Source organism: Halichoerus grypus, chromosome 11 (genome assembly GCF_964656455.1).
Source record: "Halichoerus grypus chromosome 11, mHalGry1.hap1.1, whole genome shotgun sequence".
Classification (NCBI taxonomy): domain Eukaryota; kingdom Metazoa; phylum Chordata; class Mammalia; order Carnivora; family Phocidae; genus Halichoerus; species Halichoerus grypus.
The window spans coordinates 51,293,467-51,318,974 of record NC_135722.1 but is presented as its reverse complement, the minus strand read 5'-3'; the positions used below and the strand labels follow the sequence as shown (position 1 = coordinate 51,318,974).

Sequence of the window (25,508 nt, the reverse complement as noted above, 5' to 3'; positions counted from 1 at the left end):
GCACAGGAGCAGCGGTGAGGACCCGTGTCCCGGGGCTGGTACATCAGGTTCCTGTTCCTTAGTTCTCACAGGCGCTGTGGTGCTCGAGGAGTCATGCTGATCCTCGTTTGTCTCTTTATTTCACCAGCTGGAAACCCTGAAGCAAGAGGCAGCCTCTCTCGCCGCAGACAACACCCAGCTCCAAGCCAGGGTGGAGGCGCTGGAGGCTGAGCAGGGCCAGCGGGAAGCCACGCTGCTTGCCGAGCGGGGCCACTTTGAAGACGAAAAGCAGCAGCTGGCTGGCCTGATTGCCGAGCTGCAGGGCTCCCTGTCCAACCTCAGCCAGGCGAAGGAAGAGCTGGAGCAGGCCTCTCAGGCTCAGGGGGCCCGGCTGTCTGCCCAGGTGGCCACACTGACTTCTGAGCTCACCACCCTCAATGCCGCTCTCCAGCAGCAGGATCAAGAACTGGCCGGCCTGAAGCAGCAGGCCAAAACGGAGCAGGCCCAGCTCGTGCAGAGCCTCCAGCAGCAAGAACAGGCCTCGCAGGGCCTTCGCCAGCAGGTGGAGCAGCTGAGCAGCAGCCTGAAGCAAAAAGAGCAGCAGTTGGAGGAAGCTGCCCAGGGGCAGGAGGCCGCCAGGCGAGACCATGCCCAGCGACTGGCCACTGCCGCCGAGGAGCGGCAGGCTTCTTTAAAGGAGAGGGATTCGGCCCTCCAGCAGCTGGAAGCGTTGGAGAAGGAGAAGACTGCCAAGCTAGAGGTCCTGCAACAGCAACTTCAGGCCGCTAATGAAGCCCGGGACAGCGCCCAGGCCTCGGTGACTCAGGCCCAGCGGGAGAAGGCAGAGCTGAGCCAAAAGGTGGAGGAACTCCATGCCTGTATTGAGGCAGCCCGCCAGGAGCAGTGTGAGGCCCAGGCCCAGGTGGCCGAGCTAAAGGCCCAGCTGAGGTCTGAGCAGCAAAAAGCAACCGAGAGAGAAAGGGTGGCCCAGGAGAAGGGCCAGTTCCAGGAGCAGGTCCGGGCCCTTGAGGAGTCCTTGAAGATCACCAAGGGCAGCCTGGAGGAGGAGAAGCGCAGGGCCTCAGATGCCCTGGAAGAGCAGCAGCGTCACATCTCCAAGCTGGAGGCAGAGACCCGGTGTCTGGTGGAACAGCATAAGCAGGAACGGAAGGAGCTAGAAGAAGAGAGGGCTGGGCGCAAGGGGCTGGAGGCCCGATTACGGCAGCTGGGGGAGGCCCATCAAGCCGAGATGGAAGCCCTGCGGCGGGAGCTGGCAGAGGCCGAAGCCTCCCAGCGTGAGGCGGAGGGGGAGTGTGAACAGCTTGCCAAGGAGGCGGCCACCTGGCGCGAGCGGTACGAGGAGAGCCAGCAAGAGGAGGCCCAGTACGGTGCCGTGTTCCAGGAGCAGCTGATGACCCTGAAGGAGGAATGTGAGAAGGCCCGCCAGGAACTACAGGAGGCCAAGGAGAAGGTGGCGGGGATCGAGGCCCACAGCGAGCTCCAGATCAGCCGGCAGCAGACTGAAGTCGCTCAGCTTCATGCCAGCCTGGCCAGAGCGCTCCAGCAGGTGCAGGAGAAGGAGGTCAGGGCCCAGAGGCTTGCGGACGACCTCTCCGCTCTGCAGGAGAAAATGGCTGCCACCGGCAAGGAGGTGGCCCGCCTGGAGGCCTTGGTGCGCAAGGCAGGAGAGCGGCAGGAAACAGCCTCCCGGGAGCTGCGCAAGGAGCCGCCGAGGGCCGGAGCCAGAGAGGCCGAGTGGCCGGAAGAGCAGCAGGGACGCCAGTTCTGCAGCACGCAGGCGGCGCTGCAGGCCATGGAGCGGGAGGCCGAGCAGATGGGCAGTGAGCTGGAGAGGCTGCGGGCTGCGCTGATCGAGAGCCAGGGCCAGCAGCAGGAGGAGCGCGGGCAGCAGGAGAGGGAGGTGGCACGCCTGACCCAGGAGCGGGGCCGGGCCCAAGCCGATCTTGCCCTGGAGAAGGCCGCCAAGGCAGAGCTGGAGATGCGGCTGCAGAATGCCCTCAATGAGCAGCGTGTGGAGTTTGCGACCCTGCAGGAAGCCCTGGCCCACGCCCTGATGGAAAAGGAAGGGAAGGACCAGGAGCTGGCCAAGCTTCGTGGGCAGGAGGCAGCCCAGAGAACAGAGCTGGGGGAGCTTCAGCAAACTGTGCAGCGACTGAAGGAACAGCTGGCCAGGAAAGAGGAGGAGCGCCAACAGTCTCCAGGACCAGCCAGTGGAGAAGACCCTTCTGGGTCAGGAGCACAGGCGGAGTCTACTGGAAAGAGCAAGCGGAAAGGCCCTGAGCTCGAGGCTCTGCGGGCAGAGGTGAGCAGGCTGGAGCGGCAGTGCCGGGAGCACCAGGAGAGGGCCTCTGGCCTGGAGCGCAGCCTGCAGTGTGAGCGCGCCTCCCGCGCCGAGCAGGCCGGTGCTCTGGAGGCTTTGCGGGGCCGGTTAGAGGAGAAGGCCCAGGAGCTGGGGTGCAGTCAGGACACCTTAGCCACAGCCCAGCGGGAGCTGGCCACCCTCCGCGCCAAAGCCCAAGACCATAGTAAGGCTGAGGACGAGTGGAAGACCCAGGTGGCCCGGGGCCAGCAGGAGGCTGAGAGGAAAAACAGCCTCATCAGCAGCTTGGAGGAGGAGGTGTCCATCTTGAACCGCCAGGTCCTGGAGAAAGAGGGGGAGAGCAAGGAGCTGAAGCGGCTGGTCGTAGCGGAGTCGGAGAAGAGCCAGAAGCTGGAGGACAGGCTACGCCTGCTGCAGGCAGAGACCGCCAGCAACAGCGCCAGGGCCGCCGAGCGCAGCTCCGCTCTGCGGGAGGAGGTGCACACCCTCCGGGAGGACGCGGACAAACAGCGGGTGGCTTCGGAGAGCCTCCGGCAGGAGCTGGCCTCGCAGGCAGAGCGAGCAGAGGAGCTGGGCCAAGAGCTGAAGACGTGGCAGGAGAAGTTCTTCCAGAAGGAGCAGGCCCTCTCCGCCCTGCAGCTGGAGCACGCCAGCACGCAGGCCCTCGTGAGCGAGCTCCTGCCTGCTAAGCACCTGTGCCAGCAGCTGCAGGCCGAGCAGGCGGCTGCTGAGAAGCGCCATCGTGAGGAGCTGGAGCAGAGCAAGCAGGCGGCCGGCGGGCTGCGGGCCGAGCTGGTGCGGGCCCAGCGGGAGCTCGGGGAGCTGGTGCCCCTGCGGCAGAAGGTGGCAGAGCAAGAGCGGGCAGCGCAGCAGCTGCGGGCTGAGAAGGCCAGCTACGCGGAGCAGCTGAGCATGCTGAAGAAGGCCCACGGCCTGCTGGCGGAGGAGAACCGGGGGCTGGGTGAGCGGGCCAGCCTTGGCCGGCAGTTTCTGGAAGTGGAGCTGGACCAGGCCAGAGAGAAGTATGGCCAAGAGCTGGCAGCCGTGCGTGCTGACGCCGAGACCCGCCTGGCTGAGCTGCAGCGGGAAGCACAGAACACTGCCCGGGAGCTGGAGGTGATGACTGCCAAGTACGAGGGTGCCAAGGTCAAGGTCCTGGAGGAGAGGCAGCGGTTCCAGGACGAGAGGCAGAAACTCACTGCCCAGGTGAGATGCCCAGCTCAGCCTTGCCCCCAGAGATTCCCTCCTGTCGTGTCGCCCCTCCCTCGCGGGGTGGCTGGTAGAGTTCAAGTATGTTGCCCCCTACGGTCCTAAAGCAAATACCAGTAGTTTCTTCCTCCCTGAAAGCGCTGTCCCTGGAGAGTCAAGTTGTGAAGGCCATCAGCCCATTCTAGAAGCACACGGTGCTAGGCAGGTATGCCTGCGGTGGAGACCCTAGGAGCTACCGGGGATGAGAGTGAGCCAAATTGGCTTTTTTTTTTTTTTTTAAACGACTAGAAGTCTCATTCCTTGGAGGGAAGTGTCAGAGCCTCAGTGAGATCGGCCTGGCTGCAGGCCTGGTGCCTCTTCGGCCCGCATCTCACTCTGTCTCCGTTGCCCCTCCCCCGTGCACAGGTGGAGCAGCTAGAGGTATTTCAGAGAGAGCAGACTAAGCAGGTAAAGCCTGGGGTCCCCGATAAACGCTGGCTGCTTAAGCGGTGACCCGTCTCAGTGCATGATCCCGGCCGCAGCTTGCCTCCGCCCGCTCCCGTTGTGAACTGTTTGTGAAGGGGGCAGGGTCAAGCCATGGAGTCCAGGCCCGGGCTGCCCAGGACTGCAGTGTGCTGGGCCCTCTCTCAGGCCTCGTCCCACCCAGCCCAGGTCGGCATCCCCATCCTTCTGTCCCTTCTCTCATCTGCCTGTCAGCGATGAGGGGTAGGGTAGGCTTCATCTTACCCATGTCTGAACTGGTGACCGGCATTCCTTGGGATTACCAAATCTCCAAGTTCTGTTCCGAGCCTGAGTGCCAAACTTCTTAAGAGGAGCGGCAAAGTGACTGTGGGCCTCGTTTAACGCGGCCCCCTTCTTTCCCACAGAAGCCCTAAAGGTGACATGAAAGCAGCCCTCTCAGGTCAGGGAGGGTTGTGAGCGTGGGACGCCTGCCCATCACCCTCTGGGCCTTTAACCCCGAACGTGAGCTAGAGCTGTCTGGGAGCAGGAAGGCCAAGCCTGGCGGGAGACAGGAGGTGGCTGGGCCTGGCTGCCAGGCCCTCACAAGGATCTCCCTGTGCTGCCCTCGACATCGAGGCTGTTGCGCTGGTATTTAGCAGGAGCGCCCTTTCTCCACCACCCCTCCTACTCAGTCACTTCGGGCCTGCTGAGGAATCGGGCCCTCCCCTCCTTCCGTCGCCGCCTCCAGGGAGCCTGAGATGATGGGGACAGTCACACCGAATAGCAAACAGTCAGCAATGGCCTCTTGCCTCCCGTCTCTGCAGTTACTGCTTGAGCTCTCGGAACGCCTGGAGGAGCCAGCCCTGCTCGTGGCTGTTAGGCTCCCTCTCAACTCCTCCCTCCCTCTGCTCTTCTTCTCTGTGGGAGTGGGGTGGGCTTGGGGTAGAAGGGCTGCCCCTGCTGTTGTCTGGCAATCTGCTTCCCAGTGCTAACCCCAGCGGCCACGTTGCTGGCACCAGCCCTAACAGCCTGCGGAGATTGGGAAGAGGTCTGAGCATCTGTGGGCCTTGGCAGTTTGGGGGAGGAGTGTTGGGTATTCATTATTGTCTGCTAGAATTACAGACTCGGTCGTGCCTGTCCCCAGCCCGGGAAGGCTGGGGCTGGGAACAGTGGCAGTAGGGTGGTAGTGGGGTGTCAGCTCCCCAGATTTCAATTCTGCTGAATCTGGAGGCTGCAGGGCTCCGGCAGGCGTCTCTCTGCAGGCTGGGGACAGAGGTGAGCACGGGCCATCTGGCAGCCCCTGCCTATTGGGTCGCCTCGCTCAGGTCCTGCCAACCAGCCTAAGCGGAGGCTGTTCCCTAATTGGAGGCCAGAGAAAGGACCAGAGTTTCTTCTAGGAACACTGGGGATTTATCTGGGGGAAAGGTCCTAATTTCTCTGGACATACAGGGGAAGGCCTTCTGAGTCTTCTTTTCTTCCCCTGCTCCAGGTGGAAGAACTGAGTAAGAAGTTAGCTGACCATGACCAAGCCAGCAAGGTGCAACAACAGAAGCTGAAGGTAAGATACGGTGGGGGGTGGGTCGTCCTCCCTCAGCCCCAGAGCAAGGCTGGGGGAGGGAAGATGCTCTATAAGCCCTCGGGCTGTGGTGGGCATCGGGGCAGAGGAGGGCCTGACAGCCATACACCTGCCTGTGGCTCCAGGAGCCCTTGCGTGTGCCTTGTTGGAGCTCTCGAGGGAAGACGAGAATGACTCCCATTTCTCAGACCTTCATTCTCCACTACAGTAGCTCCTAGTCCTGTGTGGTTTGATTAATTAAAAATTCCGCTCCTCTGTCACGCTAGCTTCATTTCCCTTGCTTAGTAACTACGTATGGCTAGGGCTACCATACTGGACAGGGCAGATACAGAACATTTCCATCACTGTAGAAAGTTCTTTGGATAGCACTGCTCTAGACAGCCCAGCCTCGAGGAGTGTCCTCAGCATTTAATATGACAGTGCAACTTGATATATTTTTTAAAGATTTTATTTGACAGAGCGTGAGAGAACACAAGCGGGGGGAGGGGCAGAGGGAGAGGAAGAAGCAGACTCCCCGCTGAGCAGAGTGCCTGATGCGGGGCTGCATCCCAGGACCCTGGGATCATGACCTGAGCCAAAGGCAGACGCTTAACCGACTGAGCCACCCAGGCGTCCCAGCAACTTAATATTCTTAATATTTTCAGCTCCCTTCCCTGCCATAATTGTGTGATAAGGATGTTTATTGGGGCACCTGGGTATCATAGGCAGTTAAGTGTCTGACTCTTGGTTTGGGTTCAGGTCGTGATCTCAGGGTCATGAGATCGAGCCCCATGTTGGGCTCCGCGCTCAGCATGGAGTCTGCTTGAGTTTCTCTCTCCCTCTCCCTCTGCCCTTCCCGCTCGTTCTCTCTCTCTCTCAAATACATAAATAAATCTTAAAAACAAACTGGGGCACCTGGGTGGTTCAGTCAGTTAAGCACCCGCCTTTGGCTCAGGTCATGATCCCGGAGTCCTGGGATCGAGCCCTGCATCAGGCTTCTTGCTCAATGGGGAGCCTACTTCTCCCTCTCCTCCTCACTCGTGCTCTCTCTCGCTTTCTCTCTCTCTCAAATAAATAAAATCTTAAAAACAACCCAGATGCTTATTATGCTCCATTTGGGGGCCTTCCTGGGGCCAGGAGATGCAGGAGAGGTAAGGCCAGGTAGTCCAGTGTCTACTACAAGCTAAGCACTCATTGGCATTGCACAGAGGGTCCAAGGACTGGATATGGGCCCTGCTCCCAAGGAGTCTGTGGTCTGGACAGGAGGCAGTGCAGCATCGTAAATGAGCCCACACAGGCTTTGGAGTCAGGTGGACCAAGCCTCAAATCTTACTGTGCTATGATCCTGGTCAGTATGTTTACATTTCTGAGCTCAGTTTCTTCATCTCTAAAATGGGGATGAAGTTACTTCCCACAGTGGTTTTGAGGAGAAAGAGAGTTCACGAGCCCTCAGAGAGCTCATGTGCCAAGTGCCTAGCTCCGTGCTCTGTACCCAAGTGTTCCTGAGGCTCGGTCCCCGTTGGGGAGTAGGGAGTCTCCTTGGGGAGGGAAGCACAGAACACTGCCCGGGAGCTGGAGGTGATGACTGCCAAGTACGAGGGTGCCAAGCTTGTGCTTGGTCGCAAAGAAAGCAAAGATAGGGCTGTCAGAACTCTGCCAGAAATGGCATTAGCTGGACAGGGAAAGCTCCTGCAGAATGTGGACCTTGAGGGGTGTGTGGTGTGTCCAAATTAGGTGGGAGTTGAGGGCAGGATTTTTTGTGCATGTCCTGAGAGAGAATACAGGAGTCTGAGAACACCCATAGAGCCCAGGATCTTAGGGCAAGTCAGGGATTTGGGTGGAGCGGACGGACCAGCCACCCCAGTCAGCGTTTGTCATGCCTTCCAGGCCCAGGGAGGGGAGAGCCAGCAAGAGGCCCAACGCCTCCAGGCCCAGCTGAATGAGCTGCAGGCCCAGCTGAACCAGAAGGAGCAGGCAGCTGAGCACTACAAGCTACAGGTGAGGCGCCCCCAGCGCCCCACTGCCCACCCTCTCCCCCCCAGCCCCTGCCCCCACCACCACCCCACCCACCCTGTCTGCCCACGTAGATGGAAAAAGCCAAGACCCACTATGATGCCAAGAAACAGCAGAACCAAGAGCTACAGGAACAGCTCCGGGGCCTGGAGCAGCTGCAGAAGGAAAACAAAGAGCTGCGGGCTGAAGCTGAGCGGCTGGGCCGGGAGCTGCAGCAGGCCGGGCTGAAGACCAAGGAGGCTGAGCAGACCTGCCGCCACCTCACCGCCCAGGTGCGCAGCCTGGAGGCACAGGTAAGTATCTGCTTGCACTGACTCCCTCACCCCTGTCACGTTGGACCCCTGTGCACCCCCTCTCCCGGGCTGCCCCTGCCTGAGGCTTGTCTTCACTCTCCCTGGCCCTCTCCTTTGCAGGTTGCCCATGCTGACCAGCAGCTTCGAGATCTGGGCAAGTTCCAGGTGGCAACTGATGCCCTAAAGAGCCGGGAGCCCCAGGCTAAGCCTCAGCTGGACTTGAGTATTGACAGCCTGGATTTGAGCTGTGAGGAGGGGACTCCCCTCACTATCACCAGGTGAGACACGCTGCTGCCCTCTTGTCACTGAGTGCCTACTGTTTGTCAGACTGTGTCCTGGCCACTGGGCCTAGTGAGATAAAGATGTGGTCCCTTTGCCCTCTGGTAGCTTATTCATAGAGAAGAGTAAGGAAACTGGTCCCAGGTGGTAGGCGCATGTTTGTATAGGGCACAATGGGAGTAAAAGGAAACCGAGTGGTCAGAAGGGGTTTCCTGGAGGCTGTCACTTCTACTCGGAGTCTGCAAAGGAGCTGAAGGTGTGTGTGCCTGGTGAACGGAGGGGAGCAGAGGGTAGAGGCCAAGAAAGAGCCTGGCTGGGCTGGCAAGTGAGGTGAGGAGGGCTCGCTGGGATCCCCATTGAAGTTTAGACTTGATCCTAGAGGCAGTGAGGGACCTCGAAAGAGTCTGAAAGGAAGGAGTGTATGGTTCAGTTTGCAGCTTAGAAAGCTTACACTCATAGCCAGCGAAGAAGCTGAGAGAAACGTGTCAATACCGTTACAAAAACACCCGCAAAATATTAATGCGTTTATTTAGCCCTCACAGTCTTCTGAGGTAGGTTCCATGATTATCTCCTTCAACAGATGAGACTGGGGCATAGAAGGGCAGTCATTTGCCCAAGGTCCCACAGTGGCAGAGGCAGGCTTGAACCCCGGGCAGCCTGGCTTGAGTCCCTGCTTGTCACCAGGCTGGCGCCTCCCCTCAGGTGCCACCAGGTCTAGGTGAGAGGAGAGGCGGACCCAGCCAAGGGGATGTGAGCGGATTGGGGTGTGGTTAGGTGAGCTGTTGGGTAGGACTGTGCCCATGTTCATGGCTGGGGGGGCCCAGCTGGAGGCTGCTTCCGTTCCGTGAAGTAGGAGATCCAGGAGGAATAGACGGATGGACTTAGTTTGGACATACTCACCGTGGAGCTAGTTGTCCAGGTGGGGATGTCTGGGACAGTGGAGTCCAGGAGTTGCCAGTATTAAGGAGCTAGAGAACCATGGGAGTAGAGGGGCTCACCAGGAATGGAGAGTGGGCCCAGGGTAAGTGCTTTCCTGGGTGCCTCTCAAAATTCAGAGTGAGAATGGGGTGCTTGACCTGGTCTGCTTGTAGTAAGTGTAGGGATTGGTCACTTCGGAGCAAAGGGATGAATCAAAATGCCTTTTCTACAGCAAGCTGCCTCGAACTCAGCCAGATGGCACCAGCATCCCCGGAGAGCCAGCCTCACCCATCTCCCAGCGCCTGCCCCCCAAGGTAGAATCCCTGGAGTCTCTCTATTTCACCCCGATCCCTGCTCGGGGACAGGCCCCACTGGAAAGCAGCCTGGACTCCCTGGGGGACGTCTTCCTGGATTCAGGCCGGAAGACCCGCTCCGCTCGTCGACGCACCACGCAAATCATCAACATCACCATGACCAAGGTCAGGCTGCTGGGAGTGGGGCTCCAGGCCAGTCATGCTCATTTGCTCGTTAAGGGCATCTTTCCCATCAGGTCCTCACAATAGCCTCCCGAGGGTCCATATCTTACAGATGGGAAAACTGAGATCCCCAGAAACACAGGGACTTGCGAGGCCTCTTTTGTAAGAAGGGGCAAGGCTGGAATTGGATGCCTGCTGGCTCTAAGGCTGCTTTCTTTCCATGGGTAGCACTGACCCTGTGCAGGCTGAAGGGAGAGAATATGGAGAAGTTACAGCCCAGCCGTGGGCCTCCAGCACACCTCCTGGGTGGCTGAGATGTGTTGTGGCCACCCAGAGGGCTGCCCGCTAGGCTGGGGACTCTGGCTGGCCCTTGTTTCCGTATCCTGAGGAGGCTGGGGAGTGGGGACGTACCTTTGCAGCAGGTACCTCTTTCGTGTGGGTTGCCCTCTGCTACCAAGAAGCTGGAGAACTAAAAGGTGGGCAGGGCCGTGGCAAGCTCGGGGTGAGGGACGGTGAAGGCTGTGGGATGAGCCTGACTAGCCCAGGAGACAAGTGTTCCAGCCCCGGCTCTGCCACCTGCTAGCTGTGACCTGGAGGCTGATCACTTTATTTTTCTACACCTGGATTCTATAACGGTCTGATACACACTCTGCCTTCCCTCCTTCAAAGCATTGTCAATAGGCAAGAGAGAATGCAGGATTCTTAGCAACAAGGTCCATTTCTTGCAGATGTGCAGCTAAGGATCCCTGCAAAGCGGTATGGGAACACAGGCATTTTAGGAAGAGGAACGGGAGGCTGCTTTATACTGTCAGGGCCCCACCCCACCAGATTCATTCTCTCTTCCAGAAGCTAGATGTGGAAGAGCCGGACAGCGCCAATTCATCCTTCTACAGCACACAGTCAGCCCCTGCCTCCCAGGCCGGCCCACGAGCCACCTCTTCTACCCAGTCTCTAGCCCGCCTGGGCTCTCCTGACGATGGCAACTCGGCTCTGCTCAGCCTGCCTGGCTACCGGCCCACCACTCGCAGCTCTGCTCGCCGCTCCCAGGCTGGGGTATCCAGTGGGGCCCCTCCAGGTGAGGGGACCATAGGGGCTTGAAACACACAAAGATGAGACGAGAAGCAGATCCTGGCACAGGAAAGGGACACACTTTGACAACCTCAAGGCTGGTTACCTTCCAGCACCTCGCCTGCCCCTCAGGCTGCTGCTCATCTCAGCCAGGGTGAACGGGAAATGTTCGTGCAAGGAGCCTGGGATTCCCAGCCTGATAGTGATGCTCAGCTCAGGTCCTCCGTTCACCCTGTCTCGGGGGTAAGGGGTGCCGGAAGAGCCCTGCTGGGCCAGTGTTCTATTCTTAGACTCTTCTTGAAGGCTCTTGCCCTCCAGGACCCCCTAGGTATCAATTCCTGGTCCTCAGTTAGTTCCTCTAAGGTGTCACAGCCTCTGCAGAGGATCTCTTTTGACCTCCTCAGGGAGAGAGCACTGAGCCAGCCCCCAGGGTGGAAATGGTCTGCGAGCCCCACTCCTGGATCTGCAGCACTGAGCAGAGCAGGACTCTGAGGCCCTAAGCCTGAAGTCCACGGGACAGGAGTGGTGGGCGCAACGGCTGGCAAGAGGCCCGGGACCAGGGGTGGCCTGCTTCCGCTACCCTCACTCTTCCTGGCCTTCCAGCACCCCCTGCTCCCGTCTCCCTGCCCTCCACAGGAAGGAACAGCTTCTATGTGGGCACTTGCCAGGATGAGCCCGAGCAGCTGGACGACTGGAACCGCATTGCGGAGCTGCAGCAGCGCAACCGGGTGTGCCCCCCCCACTTGAAGACCTGCTACCCCCTGGAGTCCAGGGTGAGCTCGGGCCCCGGGGCTCTGGTGTGCTGCGGAGGGTGACCTTCTGTGTCCACGCACTAGCTGGCAGAGAAGGGGTCAGGGTGAAGTCACCACGGGCGGGCTTGAGTGTGGGGGAGGAGGTCCGCCCTGGCCTCCTCCTGCGGCCATCCTGCACGGCAAAAAGGAAGACACTGGCAAGGGAGGCCTTCGGCCCCAGGAAGGCCTGAGCTGCCCTCCGCGCCAGGCCTGTGAGGAGTTGCGGGGTGGAACTGCCCCCCTGACCACCCCTTCCTGCTCCACGCAGCCTTCCCTGAGCCTGGCTACCATCACAGACGAGGAGATGAAGACCGGGGACCCCCGGGAGACCCTGCGCCGAGCCAGCATGCAGCCGGCCCAGATAGCCGAGGCCGCGGGCATCACCACCCGGCAGCAGCGCAAACGGGTCTCCTCGGAGCCCCAGCAGGGCCCCGGGACCCCTGAGGTACACGCCCCTGGCTCCTCTTTTGTTCTGTCTAGCAGCCTGCCCGGGTCTAGCCCAGCTCCCCAAGTTGGAAAAGTAGATTAAAGGGGAGCCTTCGCTCTCTGAGGGCTTGATGCGGGGACTGTTGGGAAGCGGAGGGCGGGGGGGTCGCGGCGGTGTTGACTTACAAGGTCCACTCAGCTCTGAGACCCACGTCTGGCTTTGGATGTGACGCTCTCCCCCATAGTCTAAGAAGGCCACCAGCTGTTTCCCCCGCCCCGTGACTCCCCGGGACCGACATGAAGGGCGCAAACAGAGCACTACGGAGGCCCAGAAGAAAGCTGCCGCTCCGGCTGTTAAACAGGTGAGTGGGGGGCTGGAGGGAGCCCCTGGAGGGGCCTTGGTGGCAGGGCCCAAGTGCAGCCCTGTTTGACAGCCCCTCCCTCCGCAACAGGCTGACCGCCGCCAGTCCATGGCTTTCAGCATCCTCAACACGCCCAAGAAGCTCGGGAACAGCCTGCTGCGGAGGGGAGCCTCAAAGAAAGCCCTGTCCAAGGCGTCCCCCACCAGCCGCGGCGGCACTCGCCGCTCTCCGCGCATTGCCACCACGGCAGCCAGCGCTGCCACGGCCGCCGCCCTCGCTGCCACCCCTCGGGCCAAGGGCAAGGTGGAGGCACTGACAGGGAAGGGGCTCGTGGACTCTTAGGAAAGTGGGTGAAGGCAGGGCCCAGCTAGGCCGCTGGAGGGGGGCTAAGTGTGGGCGTTCCCTGTCTTGGTTACCTGCTCATGGAGGAGAGGAGACCCGGGGCTGCTTAGGCCTAAGCTGGCAATTGATAAGCTCAAGGTCAATGTGTCCAGGTCAGCCCCAAGGAAGGGATCCTAGTCCAGGGGCGGTGGAAGTTGAAAGAGGCCTCCTTGAGCCATCTGGTGCAGGCGGGCATCCCAAGTGTCCAGCCATGTGACGGTGTTTTTCTCTTTCAGGCAAAGCACTAAAGGGCCAGGACCAGTGAGAGGCCCCACCTGTGTCCTCAATGCCGACCTCGCCTGGTCCTTTTCCTTCTACTGTCCCTTTCAGTGCCTTCTCTCAGCTCCCAGGCCAACAGTGGCCAGACCCCTAGAGACAGTGATGCCTGCCCACACCCCGGCCTGGTACCTGGATGTTCACCAGAGCCTTCGCCAGGTGAACAGATGTGTCCTCAGAGTTGGCCCTGGAGGCCTGGAGAGTCTGGGTCTTCTCCCTACCTTGCCTCATGTTTTCTTAGAGCAAAGTCACTTCTCCATCATAACCAGACTTGAGGCTGGCTTTGAGTGGCTGGGCCTAAGGGCCGAGTCAGTCCGCCTCTGGATCCAGAAGAGGGACCACTGGAGGAGCAGGCCCTGGTCCCTGCTGCACCTGCAGGGCCCTTCACTTTTAAAGTCCAGGACTGGGTATTGACCCTAGTGGGTGCACCCGGAGGTGCTCCCATCTACCCAAGGGCTCAGATGCCCAGAAGATGCTCTTTTCCAGAACAGATGGGCCCCAAGCCTGGGTGCGGCAGTGGGGGTGGGGGACAGCCTTCAGCTGCAGCTCATCCCCCACCTTCCCCAGACTTACACTGGGGTGGGATTTGGAGTGATGGGAAGGTTTTTAAGGGCCAGGGATGGATCTTTTCTAAATGTTATTACTTGTAAATAAAGTCTATTTTTCTCCCTTAAGTGCTGAGCTGTCTTGATCTGTGTGTGAAAAGGGAAACTTAAGAGCACATCTTTGTCCCTGCCAAGTTTTCCCAACTACCTGCCTTCCCTCCAATCCTTTCTCCTGGCCTTTCTAGGGCCATAGGATCTTACACTTCTCTTCTCAGGACCAGTGTCCCCTGGTTTTGTCTTTAGATTCTGACAGTCCCTCTCTTCCCACACTCCCTCCTAGGATGAGCCAAGTCCTGTAAGTGGAACGATGGCTTAAATGACAGAGCAGGTGTTGTCATGCCTCCATTGAAAAACCATTTATGCGGGCGCCTGGGTGGCTCAGTCGTTAAGCGTCTGCCTTCGGCTCGGGTCATGATCCCAGGGTCCTGGGATCGAGCCCCACATCGGGCTCCCTGCTCCGCGGGGGGCCTGTTTCTCCCTCTCCCACTCCCCCTGCTTGTGTTCCCTCTCTCGCTGTGTCTCTCTCTGTCAAATAAATAAGATCTTAAAAAAAAAAGAAAAACCATTTATGCATGCCCACTGTGGGCCCTGCCAGGTATGACAAAGATGCAGCTGTGGATCAGAAGTAGCATTTATCCCCATCCTTTCCCTGGGACAGTCCATTAGAGGGAGGCCTGAGCTGCAAGAGCATGTAGACCTCAGTGAAGAGGTGACGACTCAACCAGGCTTTGGAGTTCACCTGTCGCGATGACGAGGAAGGGGGGACCTACTGGAGGGCGCGGCTCCTTGAACAGAAGGCATGACGGTCTTCAGCCCAGCCTGGGGAAGTGAAGGCAGACAAGGATCAGGCCCAAGGGTGGGGACATCTCGTCACCTTCCTGTAGGCCATGCCTCCCCTGCCTGAGTCCTAAGTTCCACTTGGGGGCACGGTAGACACTAGCTGGCGGTCACTCTGGGCTGAGCCCACCCTTTCCTCCCCATACTGCTCCTCCTGTTCGTGGAAACCTTCCCTCAGGTTTCTCACCCAGAGCTGAGCTGGGACGACGTGACGCTGGGCGGTCTGCTCAGGATCAGCAAAGACACAGGAGAAGTTGGTGTTGCGCAGGGTGGGGCTCAGCTCCTCTAGCACCAGGGCCCTCCGTAGCTGGGTGCGTGCACCCCGGTACTCCCTGCTGAAGCAGAGGACGGAAGGCCATGAGAGAGGACCGCAGAAGGCACCCCCCCAAACCTCCTGCTGGCCTCACCACTGTGCCCCTCACCTGCTGCTGCCCTCTCTCAGCCGACCTGGGAGGTGCTCGATGAAGGAGCCATTGCCCAGCCAGTAGAGGATGCTGAAGGGGAAGCGGCTGCAGGCGGCACAGGACAAGGTCAGCGTTCCATCTAGGGACAGGTGTGGCTGTTAGCTCTTGTGCAGAGCACACCCTCCCCTCAGGCCCCACATTCAGGAACCTGGAGTGCTGCTGTGAACACCCGCCAGGTGCGGAAGTCTGCCAATGGGGAAGTGTGGTTGTCTACCGGGAGGCCCAGGGCTGCCCACGGCTGAACAAGAGGGATCTGGGGACGGGTCCTTGGCTCAGGTGAGGACTCCTGAGCCTGTTTCTTCAGGATGACCTTTCCTAGTGCTCGGCTCTGGTGACTGGGAGCCCTGGCCAAGGGGGCAGCAGCAGGAGGCCACTGCTCCTCTGAGGTGGCCAGAGGGCAAGGGGGCTGGGGCGGGGGGCGGGGGGACTGGGCCTCGGAGCCTATTGCAGTCAAGGCTCTGGGAGTCCTGATCATCCTTATGTCTGAATTTTCTCCATCCCATTGGACAGGTAGCATCCCGGGAGCTGGGCCCTGCACCCACACTCATGCTGGGTGGGAGGGAACGGGCCGAATGCTCTGGGAAGCTGGCCTGGCTAGTGGGGCTACATGGCAGAAGGTGGGGGTAAGGGGCAGCTCAGGAGTCAACCCCACCCTTGGACCCTCTGTGCCCACAACCCACCCCCTGACCCCTGTGTCCTTTTGGGCACCCATCAGAATTGCTCCTTACTCAGTGGGACTTCCACTTCCGGCCAGGTCACCTCCAATGCTGGGCACTGCTTAGCTGTTGGGAGCCAGGAAGGGCAAGGGTCCTTTGTGATCCCAGCTGAGGCAGTGGCAGTGGCCTGAGGTATAGGTGTGGCTCCAGCCAGGTGACGGACCATGTGGGCACACAGAAGCAGGACCAGCAAAGGGCTGCGATCTGAGGGCAGGACAGTACGGAGGTCAACTGCTGTCTGACTGCCAGGAATGCTCAGCATCCTGGCCCAGAGATTCCTGGGCTCTGCCCAGGGAATCAGAGGAGCAGAAGGGGGTCGTCCTCAGGCCCCACCCACATCTTGGCCCTTTTTGAAAGGAGCACAGGGAGACGTTGGACTGGAGCCAGAACCACAGCATCTGGACAGAGGCTGAAAGCCCTAACACAACAGCAGAATGGAGTTCCCCTGGGGGGTAAGGCTCAGGGCCGCCCGCACTGCTCCCTAATGTCCTCAGACCCCATCCCGCCCGCCCAGGCCAGCCTCAAGTCCCACCTGGTGTCCAGTTCTGTCTCATGGTCTTGACGGATGTGTCGAGCTGGCGTGCCTGGTTCTATTTATCTGTAACAACTTCCTCTCTGGGCTGGGGGGGGGAGAACATGAATAAACGACTTCTCTCTCAGTTTCTCAGTGGCTGCATTCCAGCTACTCCTATGGGCCTGTCCTTCCTGGGGGCTCCACAGCCCTGCCTTGGTCTGAACTCCGAATGGGCTGCCAGGCACTCCAGGCACCCCGCAGAGGCTGGGGCTCTTTCAGCACTTGACAACAAAGCTGCAGACCGTCTAGTGAGTCTTCCCCACCCTAGCTCTTAGTACCATTAACATTATGCTGATTATGAGTCCACCCTAACCCCTTCATCACAGGGATGGAGAAACGGACCCACAGAGGGGCCAGGGACTTACCCCGTCACAAAGAGAAGCAAAGCCCTCTTCGCTGGAGCTGGTTCTGGGAAGGGCAGGATTAGTGAAGTCCTTCTGGGAAAGCACTGTCCCTCTCCCCTCTGTTTCACTTTCGCTTTTTTTGTAGCCAGGGAATCAGCAAGCACTGAGTTACTGACAGAGGTTACTAACACAAGCATGACACCAGCCTGGACTCGGCACCTCTTCTGAAGCCAAAATCCGTGCTGGCTTGGAATCTTCCTGCTAACTCCCAGGTTTCCCCATGGTATCAGACTGGGTCTTTAGTGCCCCCTCAGCTTCACCCTCCCAGGGGCACAGATGGGATGAACTCAGGAGAGAGTCTCTCACAGGTGGATTCTTCTGTCCCAGCCAAGGGTCAGGACTTCGGCGTCCACCTTTGCTCTTCAGAACCAGCCCTCGTGTCCATGTGAGCAGGCCTCATGTTTCTTCTTTCACATTCACACCTCTGTTCAAGGGGTCAACTCTCCTAGGCACTGGGGACCCCAAGTTGGATCACTTTGCCCATTTCAGGCTCAATGTCACACCAGCCTGTCATCCTGGCCTTTCTCAGGCTCTCCACTTCCTCCAACCACCAACCCCCTCCATCCCCTTCTCCCCGCCCCCCCAAAGCCTTCTCGCTTCTCTCTCATCCCAGCCCCTTGGCCAGAACTACAGGTCTAGGTCCACTAGGAAGTGTAGATTTCTCCCTACCTGGCTCCCGAGAAGCCCTGAAGAGCCCTCTTTTTCAGAATCCCCCCTTCTTGAAGCTCCACTCAGTCCAGCTGTGTCCGGCCCCACGTGAGCCATGCCTCGGGAACTGTGCTGACTGCACTCTCCGGCCTTGTGCGCAGGAACCTCTCAGAGCCAGGCTGAGGACTTGGAGCACGAGCTGGAGCGCTGGCCCTGAAACGAGGGGAGGGCACTTCCCGGGGAAGAGGAGGAGCAAGCAGCCTAGCGCTGGCTCCAGCAACAACAGAGCGATATAAATGCACCGGTCTGGCGGCTGACGGGACAAGCGGAGCTGGGGCTGTGGCAGGGCGAGGACGAGGGTGGGGCGCGTGAGGCACCGGGGATGCAAAGCTGGAGGAGGCACAGAGGACAGAGGCTGAAAGCCCCAACACAGCAGCATGACCGGGGTCGTGCCAGCGCCTGTGGGGGCAGAACGACCAGGACAGGTGACCCAGTCCACACACAGGTCAAGCACGAAGGACAAGAGCCAAGTGTCTGAGGTTTGTGGTCTCTGATCAGGGGGATGGGATGCTGGGGACAGAGCCAGGGAAGCCAGGAGATGGAGCTCGGTTTGGAGGATGCGTCACGAAACTCCTCCCTGGGAACGCCAGTATCTCCAGCTGTTAGGTCAGGAGGCAAGGCTGCTTGGGGCTTCTGAGACACAGTCTTTTGGGGATGGCATTGGGGGATGGGAGGGAGAGGAGACAGGACCCTACCTTGGAGTGGAACCAAGATAAGAGTCGGGCTGCGGGGAGGACAAGGGACCCAGACTTGCTGAAGTATGAAAAGAGAGCCTTGGACAGCCTGGTCTCGGCTTCTCACATGAGCCTGACGTGTAGGGGGGGACAAGAGTGAAAGGATGATCCCTGGACCCTTCAACTGGTCCCCATTCCACTGAGGATGGGCCCACTGACATGACCAGTGGGGGACCAGGGGAAGCCACAGCCGGGTGAGAAAAGCCGAGGTCGAGGGTGGCCCAGGAGAAGGTGTGCTGGTAGCGGGCAGCGCACAGACCTCACCTCAGGTGGTGAGGAGGGAGTCACCCAGTGATGCTCCAGGGCCCTTCGGCCACAGGACAGGAGTCTGGCATCCCACCATTCCCACGGGTAAGGGGCCAGCCACCCCTAGGATCCAGCTCTCAGATGGGAACAGCAAAAGGCACCAAAGGCAAGGCACTCCCAGGGACCCCAGGGAAGAATAAAGCAAGATGGATGTTCAGCTTTCCAACCCAGCTCATGGAGCTTTATTCAGAATGGAGTGACAAGATCCTGCTTGGCTCTTGCTGTGCTTGAAGGGCAGGCCCAGCTGGGCCACATTCCCTAGGAACCCAGTGCTGGAGGCCCATGTTTGCCCTCCCACTTCCTTCAAAACTCCTAGGGCCAGGGCTGGGGCCTACCTGGAACCTCTTTTTAGAACCCACACTTGCCTGGGCCTTGCCCTCTTCTCTTCCCACCCACCACCACCCCTGCTGCCAGGCCCAGGCAGGACCCACAAACGTGGAAGTTGACAGAGGGATACTCCCTGGGCTGGGAATCCCCTGGCAGCTTCAAGGGAACACTGATGACAGGGAGAAGTCCTATCTGTCATAGCTCTACTGCGGCACACGAACAGACACACGCACACTCTCACGCACGCTTTCCAGGAAGGAAGTGATGTGGCAGAGTGGCTTTTGGCGCGTGTCACCACTTCCAGGCTAAAGGGTCAGATTGCACAAGACGCCTTCAATCACTGCTGCCAATAATAGTCCCCATGGCCCAACTACACACAGACAGACTCTGTTCTTGGCTGGGGGCAGGTTACCCAAGCTGCTGCCCCCAAACAAATCCTCAGTGAACTGTGAGATCCCAGGGCTTCCCTCCCTGGAAAAGTCAGGACAAGGTTCCACTTGCCTAAACCAGTCTACGGGTCCTGGACAAGGGAAGACAGAGTCGGACACAACACCGACTGCGGGGCCCAGACAGGGAGGAAGGAAGACACCTCCCCCTCCCGCAGCGTGCATCTGTGGTACGAGGCAGAGCCCATGAGCTCTCCCACACGGAGTGAAGCAGGCTGGAGCCCCACAGAGGGAAGGAAGGGCTGGGGGTGGGGGGGGCAAGGAGGCTGAGGCTCTCAGCCAGAGATGAGAAGGCTCCTTTAAACCAAAAATGTGGCTCTGCTCCTGCCGCGCTCAAGCAAGGAGGGCGAGGCCTGGAGGAGTTGGGGCAATTCCTATGCTTCACAATAAAAAAGGTTTTTAAATATATTCATCAAAATAGTTTTCTTTTAAAAAGCCCCCACTGCTGACAGCCCCACTGGCTGGCTCTCCATCATCTCCCTCCCCAGCCCGGGCACAGCTGGAGGGGTCCTGAGTGGCCCAAGGGCCCCTTTTGAGTCCTTCCCACCCAGGAGGTCTTGGAGGGCAGGGAGGAGAGTGCCCTGAGGTCCGTAGCGGGCGGATGCTCTTCTTCCTGGCTATTCCAGGCCCAGGATGTAGTTGATGCCTTGCACCAGGCCAATGATGACAGGCTGCCAGGCTACCAAGTACCGAAGCCAATCCAGCAGTTGCCCATACATGACGTGAGGCCTCTCCCAGCTGTCAGTGCGTTAAAGAGGCTATGTGTCAGAGCTGCTAAGGCTGGACTAGGGGATGGGTGAGAGGGTCTGCCCACACTGTCAGCTGCCTCACAGAAACCAGCCTGCCTACAGGGAGAGGGAGCCCCCTCACCAGCCTCTCCATGTTAGAAAGGAGGGCTGAACCCAGAGACTGGGGGATGGAGGGGAGAGGGGACCACTGCAGAAGACAGGACAGACATGGGAGAAGGGTGGAGAGGTGAAACTAAGCTCTCGAAGACCAACATGCGGACAGGGCCTCCCATAACGCCTTCTCGAAGATGGGCCTGCTGGTGTGAGAGCAGAGTCTGAGACTGCTGTGAATTCCTCTGTGTCAATGGCTGCAGGGACGTGGGCAGTGGGATAAGGTAACCTCACAGGTTCTTGTAGTGTCCCAAACGGAAGGTTTTCTAGGTCAAGGAAGGGGCTGAGTCTAGGGACCGAGGCAGAAGGGAACAGGGAGCAAGAGGCTAGTCACAGGGGATAACCCCTGGCAGAGGCTCTAAGGACTCCCCATGCACCACTAACACCAGGCCCTACTGAGGCCCAGAGGCCCCAGAGAGGAGTTCGCTTCCTTTCACTTTAGAGCTAAATGCTGGGCAAGACACTTAGAGAGGGAGTCTGGGAATCCAGCTCTGCGGAAAGCACAGATTAAACCTCATGACACTGTGGGGGAGCCTCTCCAAAAGCATCAGAAAAGAGCAGCCTGGCCCAATCCCTGGGAACTGCGGGGAAGCCCCAAGCCTCAGCCTCAGCCTCACCATGGAGTTACTTAACCATTCTTGAACTAGACTCTAGAAGAACCAAGCAAGGAACCTTAAGGGGACAGGCCAGAGCCTCTGGTTCGGGGGCTGTGGGAATGTGCTGGGAATGCAGTGGTCCCTGCCCAGCGCAGCTAGTGTCCAGGGGATAGGGAACCCTGGCACACAGGGCAGCCGGGAGAGGGGCGGGGAGAGAGCTGGGCCCCTAGATCCCAGGGGAAGTGAAGGGGGGACCAGAGCAGTGGCTGGGCAACTTCCAACAGACAGGTGGTAAGGAGGAAGAGGAAGGTGAGGGAGGGCAGAGTGGGGAAGGCCGGCGGCCCTGTGTTGAGAGGGGATGGAACAGGGCTCCCTCAGCCATCCCTGCACCTGGCAGGCTCTGCACAGGCACAGAGTCTGCCTCAGGCCCCACACGTCACAGGTCAGGCCCCACTCATTAGGTATGTAACCTTGAATAGGTTTTTCAACCTCGAAACCATTTCATTTGTAAAATGAGGATAATATTACCGATGTCATCAAGTTGCTGGAGATAATATAGGCCAAGCACTTAACACAGTGCCAGGCGCAGAGTAAGCAAACAGTACACGGGCTGCTACTGCTACCAATTTACCCCTGAGGGATCCAGAACGATGATGAGAATCTGAGCTGTGAGTCCTGCCCCATGTGCCACCCCCAACTTCCCTCGATCACAAGTCAAATGGAACGGTGGGTATGTACCAGGGTAGGGGGGACAAGGAAGGGTCCCAGGAGGACCCAAAGGCAGAGTGACACTGGCCAGGACTTTCTTCCCACTGCCCATTCCCAAACAAAGGATACGGGTTGCTGAACATCCTCTTGAGGTCTACCTTCTCTTTGCAGTAGGGACACGTCTGCTTCTTTCCCACGATGCACCAGCCACGGATGCAGAACTCGTGGAATCTGAGCACCACTGGTCAAGGGAAATGGTGGGCAGCCAGGATGGCATTTGAGCCCCATACTCGTCATCAAGGTGCCCGTGCACTAGCTCTGGAGAAAGGTTCAAATCCTGGCTTCCCCTCTTTTTAGCTGTATAATCTTGGGCACACCCCTCTCTCTGACCCTGCTTCCTCACATGTGAAGTGAGGATAATGATCTCCATCTTACAGGGTTGCTATGGGGCAAAATGGAGATAATACATGGCACAGAACAGGAGCTGCCCACGCACATGATAAATACTGGAAATGTTATTCAGGAGGACTGGATTCTGAAACTGAGGGATCCGGCTAGAGGCTGCTCCTCCCAGTAAGTGATCCAGCCTCGAGGCAGCTGGTGCAGCTTTGGGCTCCTTTCGGATCCAGTCAGGCTATAAACTCTGTTTACATGGGAGGGGCTCCCAGCTGCAGGAAGGGAGAGAGACTGCAGTTTCCACTCCCGGGTGTCAGCTTCTCTGGCAGAGAACATCACCCAAATGTCTGCCCTCTTGTGACTCTCCTGCACTTAAAGGTCTAGACAGTATGCCGGGGTCATGGCCGCCCCCTCTCCTCCCTGACTGGAACATGCATGTGGCAGGAGAGATGAGGCCCAAGGGGCTCCAGGCAGGATACACATGATTGCAAGACAGCCTATATGTGTTCTCGATGATGCCCTCTTCACTGACATCCACAAAGATCTGCTGCCCACACACGGCACACACGCTGTCCGAGAGGTGTTTGGTAGGCATGCCCGACTCGCTGTAGAACTGAGAGGGAAGAACAGGAGGAAAAGGCAGGGAAGGTGTGAGAATCAGCCCAAGTAGGATGGCGCCACAGAGGCCCTAGGTCTTCTGAAGAGGAGGCAAAGAGGGAGGGGGAGGCCCTGCAGCCAAAGAACACCTTTTATTTGCCAAATCAACCTCATCTTTGCTGGGGGGATGGCGGGAGAAAGGGACAGACCAAAGATGAGTTGGGAAGTCAGATCTAGCAGAACCTGAGCACTCGGCTGGTCAGCATCAGGGACAAGGAGATTGGGAGGTAGAAGGACTCAGGGCTGGTGATCAGGAGCTATGTCAGATAAGCCACTCTGTGGCCAGACTACGCTTCCATCGGAGATGGACAACTTCTCTAAGATTCAAAACAGTCAGATACCCGGTGCAATGTGGGTTTGGTGACAAGGGCATTCCCGAACACTTGTGGAAGCAGGGAAAGGGGTTCAATCCTTTTGGACAGCATCTGGCATGACGTCTCAAACTGCCACGCCCTCTAACTGTTGATTAATGACACTTCAAGTAATTAAAGAAGTAAAAATATCAAAAAAGCAAAAAAAAATAAAAATTAAAAAAGCTTCATGTATACAGATATTCATTTAAGCATTATTTATAATTAAAGAAGTAAAAAGTTTAGCAATTTCTCAAAAAGTTAAACAGAATTACCATATGACACAGCAATCCCATCCTTACATATATCCCCCCCTCCATGAAAACAAAGACTAAACACACACTTGTAAGCCAATACTCACAGAAACATTATTCACAACCTCCAAAAGGTGGAAACAACCCAAGTGTCCATCAAAAGAGAAGCAGACAAAACAAAACTACTCCCCCTGCTTGTGTTCCCTCTCTCGCTGTGTCTCTCTCTGTCATCTTTTATTTGACAGAGAGAGACACAGCGAGAGAGGGAACACAAGGGTGGGGGGTGGTGGGAGAGGGAGAAGCAGGCTTCCCGGCCGAGCAGGGAGCCCAATGCAGGGCTCGATCCCAGGACCCCGGGATCATGACCTGAGCTGAAGGCAGACGCCCAACGACTGAGCCACCCAGGCGCCCCTTGAAATGGTGAATTTTAAGTTATATAATAGAAAAACCCATAAAATAATAAAAACAAGCAACGAAATGGAAATAACCATGCATGACCCAGAACAGGAGAACGCCCAAATAAACTTGGTACAAACTCAAGGGACTTAACAGCAGGGAGGCAACTGAAGCCTGAGATATAACAGTAAGTGTCAAAAAGTAGGGTACAAAACTGGAGGCACAACATGATCGGTACCATATGTAAAGACAAGCCCAAATCTATACAAAGAGAAAAAGATCAGAAGGAAACAGATCAGAATGTTCATGCCAGGGATGTTCTGGTAGTAGGATCATAGGTGATGTTTTTCTTTTGCCTACTTTTCTGTACTCAAATTTTCCTTAATGAATATATATTACTTTTAGATTAAAAATTATTACCACCGTTAATTACAACAAATAACCAACTCCATGCTCCAAAAAGAAATTCCAAGTTTTGCATAATTTCCTTGCGGTTTATTGTTACATAACTAAATAGCATCTTCCCCCTACCCCAAGGAGAAAAGACTTGAAATTTATTTGTTGACATTTTCTAAGACCTATTTTTTCTTTCCTTTGCCTTATACACATAATATAGAATATACATCTTAACTACTTCTAAATGTATAGTCCATTAGTGCTCAGTATAGTCACACTGTTGTGCAACTAATCTCCAGAACTTTTAAACATTCTGCGAGACTCTATAATGGATTGTGAAAAAGCCTTCTGCATTTGTTACTACAATCTCATCTGGACCTGTCAGGTAGATATACTGCCTCTAGACTTTTTGCATTTCCTTATTAAACTTGAGTTTGCTCTCTTTTTTCTTCTGTTTCCAAACACCTGTCTTCTGAAAAAGCCAAAGCCCTGAGGCTGGGTGAGAGAGGAGAGGGCACCCAGGTGCTGGGACAGGGAGTACGAGAGGGTGACACCAGGTGCCTGCTAGAACTTCCGCTCAACATGGAGGCTTCCCTTACTCCAAGGTGCCCTTCTGAGGAACAGCCTCTCAGCCATCAGAACCGCTACCGGATTCCAAGAGTCCTCAAGGGTAGAAGGCAGAGATGCCACACTGCCCCAAGAATCCATGAATACAGAGCTTCCTGCCTTCATGCGCACCACCTCACTTTCTTGTAAACCCGTCTGAGGTAGCTCAAGGTGAGCTCGAGTATTACCACAGAACACCAGAGCAGCCCTAACGCTGGGAAACCAAAGCCCAGAAGAGGAAAGAGGTAAGGGACCCAAACCCAGACCCTCTGACCCCTACCCAAAATCTATCCAAGGTGTCCCATAACATCTGCTGAATGTTAGCTGTAGAACCATCAGCTACTTAGCTCGCTGAGAGCCAGTTACTTGAACGGTTCCGATTTATTTATCGAGAGTACAAAAGGCAGTGGAAAAGGATAAGCTAAATCAGGGGGCAGGGCCAAACCTGTGGGACTTCATTAACTATGCAACTTTCAAAAGCTGGAATCTCGGGATGTTAGTATTGGGGGGGGGGGACCTCTGAGAAACACTTCCCCAGAGCTTGACAGGCGTATGGCTCTGAAAGGTGTTCTGGCTTAGAATTTCTAGGCGTATCAACTTGTCAGAGAGACAAGAGACCAAGAGGTCTGGGTCCAGCTCGGCACTGAATCCTCCTTGTATAATCACGTAGCACAGAAACATGGCCACTCACTCTGGCCCACAGCATTGGCAATAAAAGAAATAGGAACGTTCTGACTCAGGAGATGTGTTAGAGCTGAGGAAGAGCTTAACCTCAAATCACCCCAGAGTTCTCCCCACAGGACACAGAGGCAAAGGATGCAGGATGAAAGGGAACCTGGATGAGGTGAAGACAGGAGGAGGGATGTCCAGGAAGGCGTCTGTTAGGTTCCTAGTTTCTGGAGTCCCCCCACAACACTAATGTGGCACTAGGCAGGCAGGGTCAAAGCCCACAGTGTTTCAACAAAGCCACCAGGTAAGCTGTCAAACCAGAAAGGCCCCGCACAGCCCTCGCAGAAGTCACACAGGAGACTGTGTCAGGAGGCACTGAGGCTGGGCTGCGTAAGATCCAGGGAGGCAGGTTTCAGTTTAACCTCAAGAACAGGATCCCTCCGTAGAATAAGCTCAAGGGGGACCTACGATTTATCAGGATTAGACAGACCTAACTGCAGTCTTCTGTCACTTACTATCTTGATGAACTTGAGCAAGCCACCCAAACTCTTCCTTCCTTCCATCAAAATATACTAGGCACCTACTAAAGTACCAGGCACTGGACTAGGTCCTTGGGATATATTGCCAGAAGAACAGAGACCCGGCTTCTCTC

The 25,508-nt window shown here is 57.3% G+C and overlaps 3 protein-coding genes across 14 annotated transcripts in view; 1 reads left to right on the top strand and 2 right to left on the bottom strand.

The window, feature by feature from the left end:
- NUMA1 (nuclear mitotic apparatus protein 1) overlaps positions 1 to 13,482 on the top strand; it is a 70,994-nt gene extending 57,512 nt beyond the window's left edge. For 7 of the 11 annotated variants that reach the window (XM_078058500.1, XM_078058499.1, XM_078058501.1 and 4 more), the window contains 13 exons: positions 128 to 3,526; positions 3,935 to 3,976; positions 5,460 to 5,528; positions 7,413 to 7,523; positions 7,613 to 7,831; positions 7,952 to 8,109; positions 9,261 to 9,507; positions 10,351 to 10,579; positions 11,176 to 11,345; positions 11,632 to 11,808; positions 12,035 to 12,151; positions 12,242 to 12,460; positions 12,769 to 13,482. In XM_078058500.1, coding sequence (XP_077914626.1) covers positions 128 to 3,526; positions 3,935 to 3,976; positions 5,460 to 5,528; positions 7,413 to 7,523; positions 7,613 to 7,831; positions 7,952 to 8,109; positions 9,261 to 9,507; positions 10,351 to 10,579; positions 11,176 to 11,345; positions 11,632 to 11,808; positions 12,035 to 12,151; positions 12,242 to 12,460; positions 12,769 to 12,780 — 5,169 coding nt within the window. In that variant the 3' untranslated portion in view covers positions 12,781 to 13,482. The remainder of the gene's footprint in view (positions 1 to 127; positions 3,527 to 3,934; positions 3,977 to 5,459; positions 5,529 to 7,412; positions 7,524 to 7,612; positions 7,832 to 7,951; positions 8,110 to 9,260; positions 9,508 to 10,350; positions 10,580 to 11,175; positions 11,346 to 11,631; positions 11,809 to 12,034; positions 12,152 to 12,241; positions 12,461 to 12,768) is intronic. The other 4 variants (XM_078058505.1, XM_078058503.1, XM_036119395.2 and 1 more) reach the window with 4 other exon arrangements.
- A 475-nt stretch (positions 13,483 to 13,957) lies between these two features.
- IL18BP (interleukin 18 binding protein) lies at positions 13,958 to 18,160 on the bottom strand. Of its 2 annotated transcripts, none has more exons than XM_078058507.1 (7): positions 17,078 to 18,160; positions 16,370 to 16,860; positions 15,963 to 16,050; positions 15,443 to 15,634; positions 14,673 to 14,793; positions 14,438 to 14,585; positions 13,958 to 14,232 (listed from the first exon to the last, which is right to left on the bottom strand). In XM_078058507.1, exons 3-7 carry the CDS (start codon positions 15,982 to 15,984, stop codon positions 14,149 to 14,151), a joined length of 567 nt encoding a protein of 188 aa, XP_077914633.1. In that variant the 5' UTR covers positions 15,985 to 16,050; positions 16,370 to 16,860; positions 17,078 to 18,160; the 3' UTR covers positions 13,958 to 14,148. The 2 variants fall into 2 exon arrangements, with proteins under 2 accessions (XP_077914633.1, XP_077914634.1); XM_078058508.1 differs by having other exon boundaries at positions 14,438 to 14,582.
- Positions 18,161 to 18,309: 149 nt separating this feature from the next.
- The window catches only part of RNF121 (ring finger protein 121), an 82,296-nt gene continuing 75,097 nt past the window's right edge, over positions 18,310 to 25,508 (bottom strand). The window contains exons 7-9 of the mRNA XM_036119407.2: positions 22,008 to 22,141; positions 21,262 to 21,363; positions 18,310 to 19,667 (exon numbers count right to left, since the gene is read on the bottom strand). Coding sequence (XP_035975300.1) covers positions 19,547 to 19,667; positions 21,262 to 21,363; positions 22,008 to 22,141 — 357 coding nt within the window. The 3' untranslated portion in view covers positions 18,310 to 19,546. The remainder of the gene's footprint in view (positions 19,668 to 21,261; positions 21,364 to 22,007; positions 22,142 to 25,508) is intronic.

Coding starts and splice junctions, on each gene's coding strand:
- IL18BP (XM_078058507.1), bottom strand. CDS start 15,984: ATGAGACAGAACTGGACACCAG. Junction 15,635..15,962: donor GAGACAGAACTGGACACCAG/GTGGGACTTGAG, acceptor TCCTGCCCTCAG/ATCGCAGCCCTTTGCTGGTC. Junction 14,233..14,437: donor TCGTCCCAGCTCAGCTCTGG/GTGAGAAACCTG, acceptor TCACTTCCCCAG/GCTGGGCTGAAGACCGTCAT.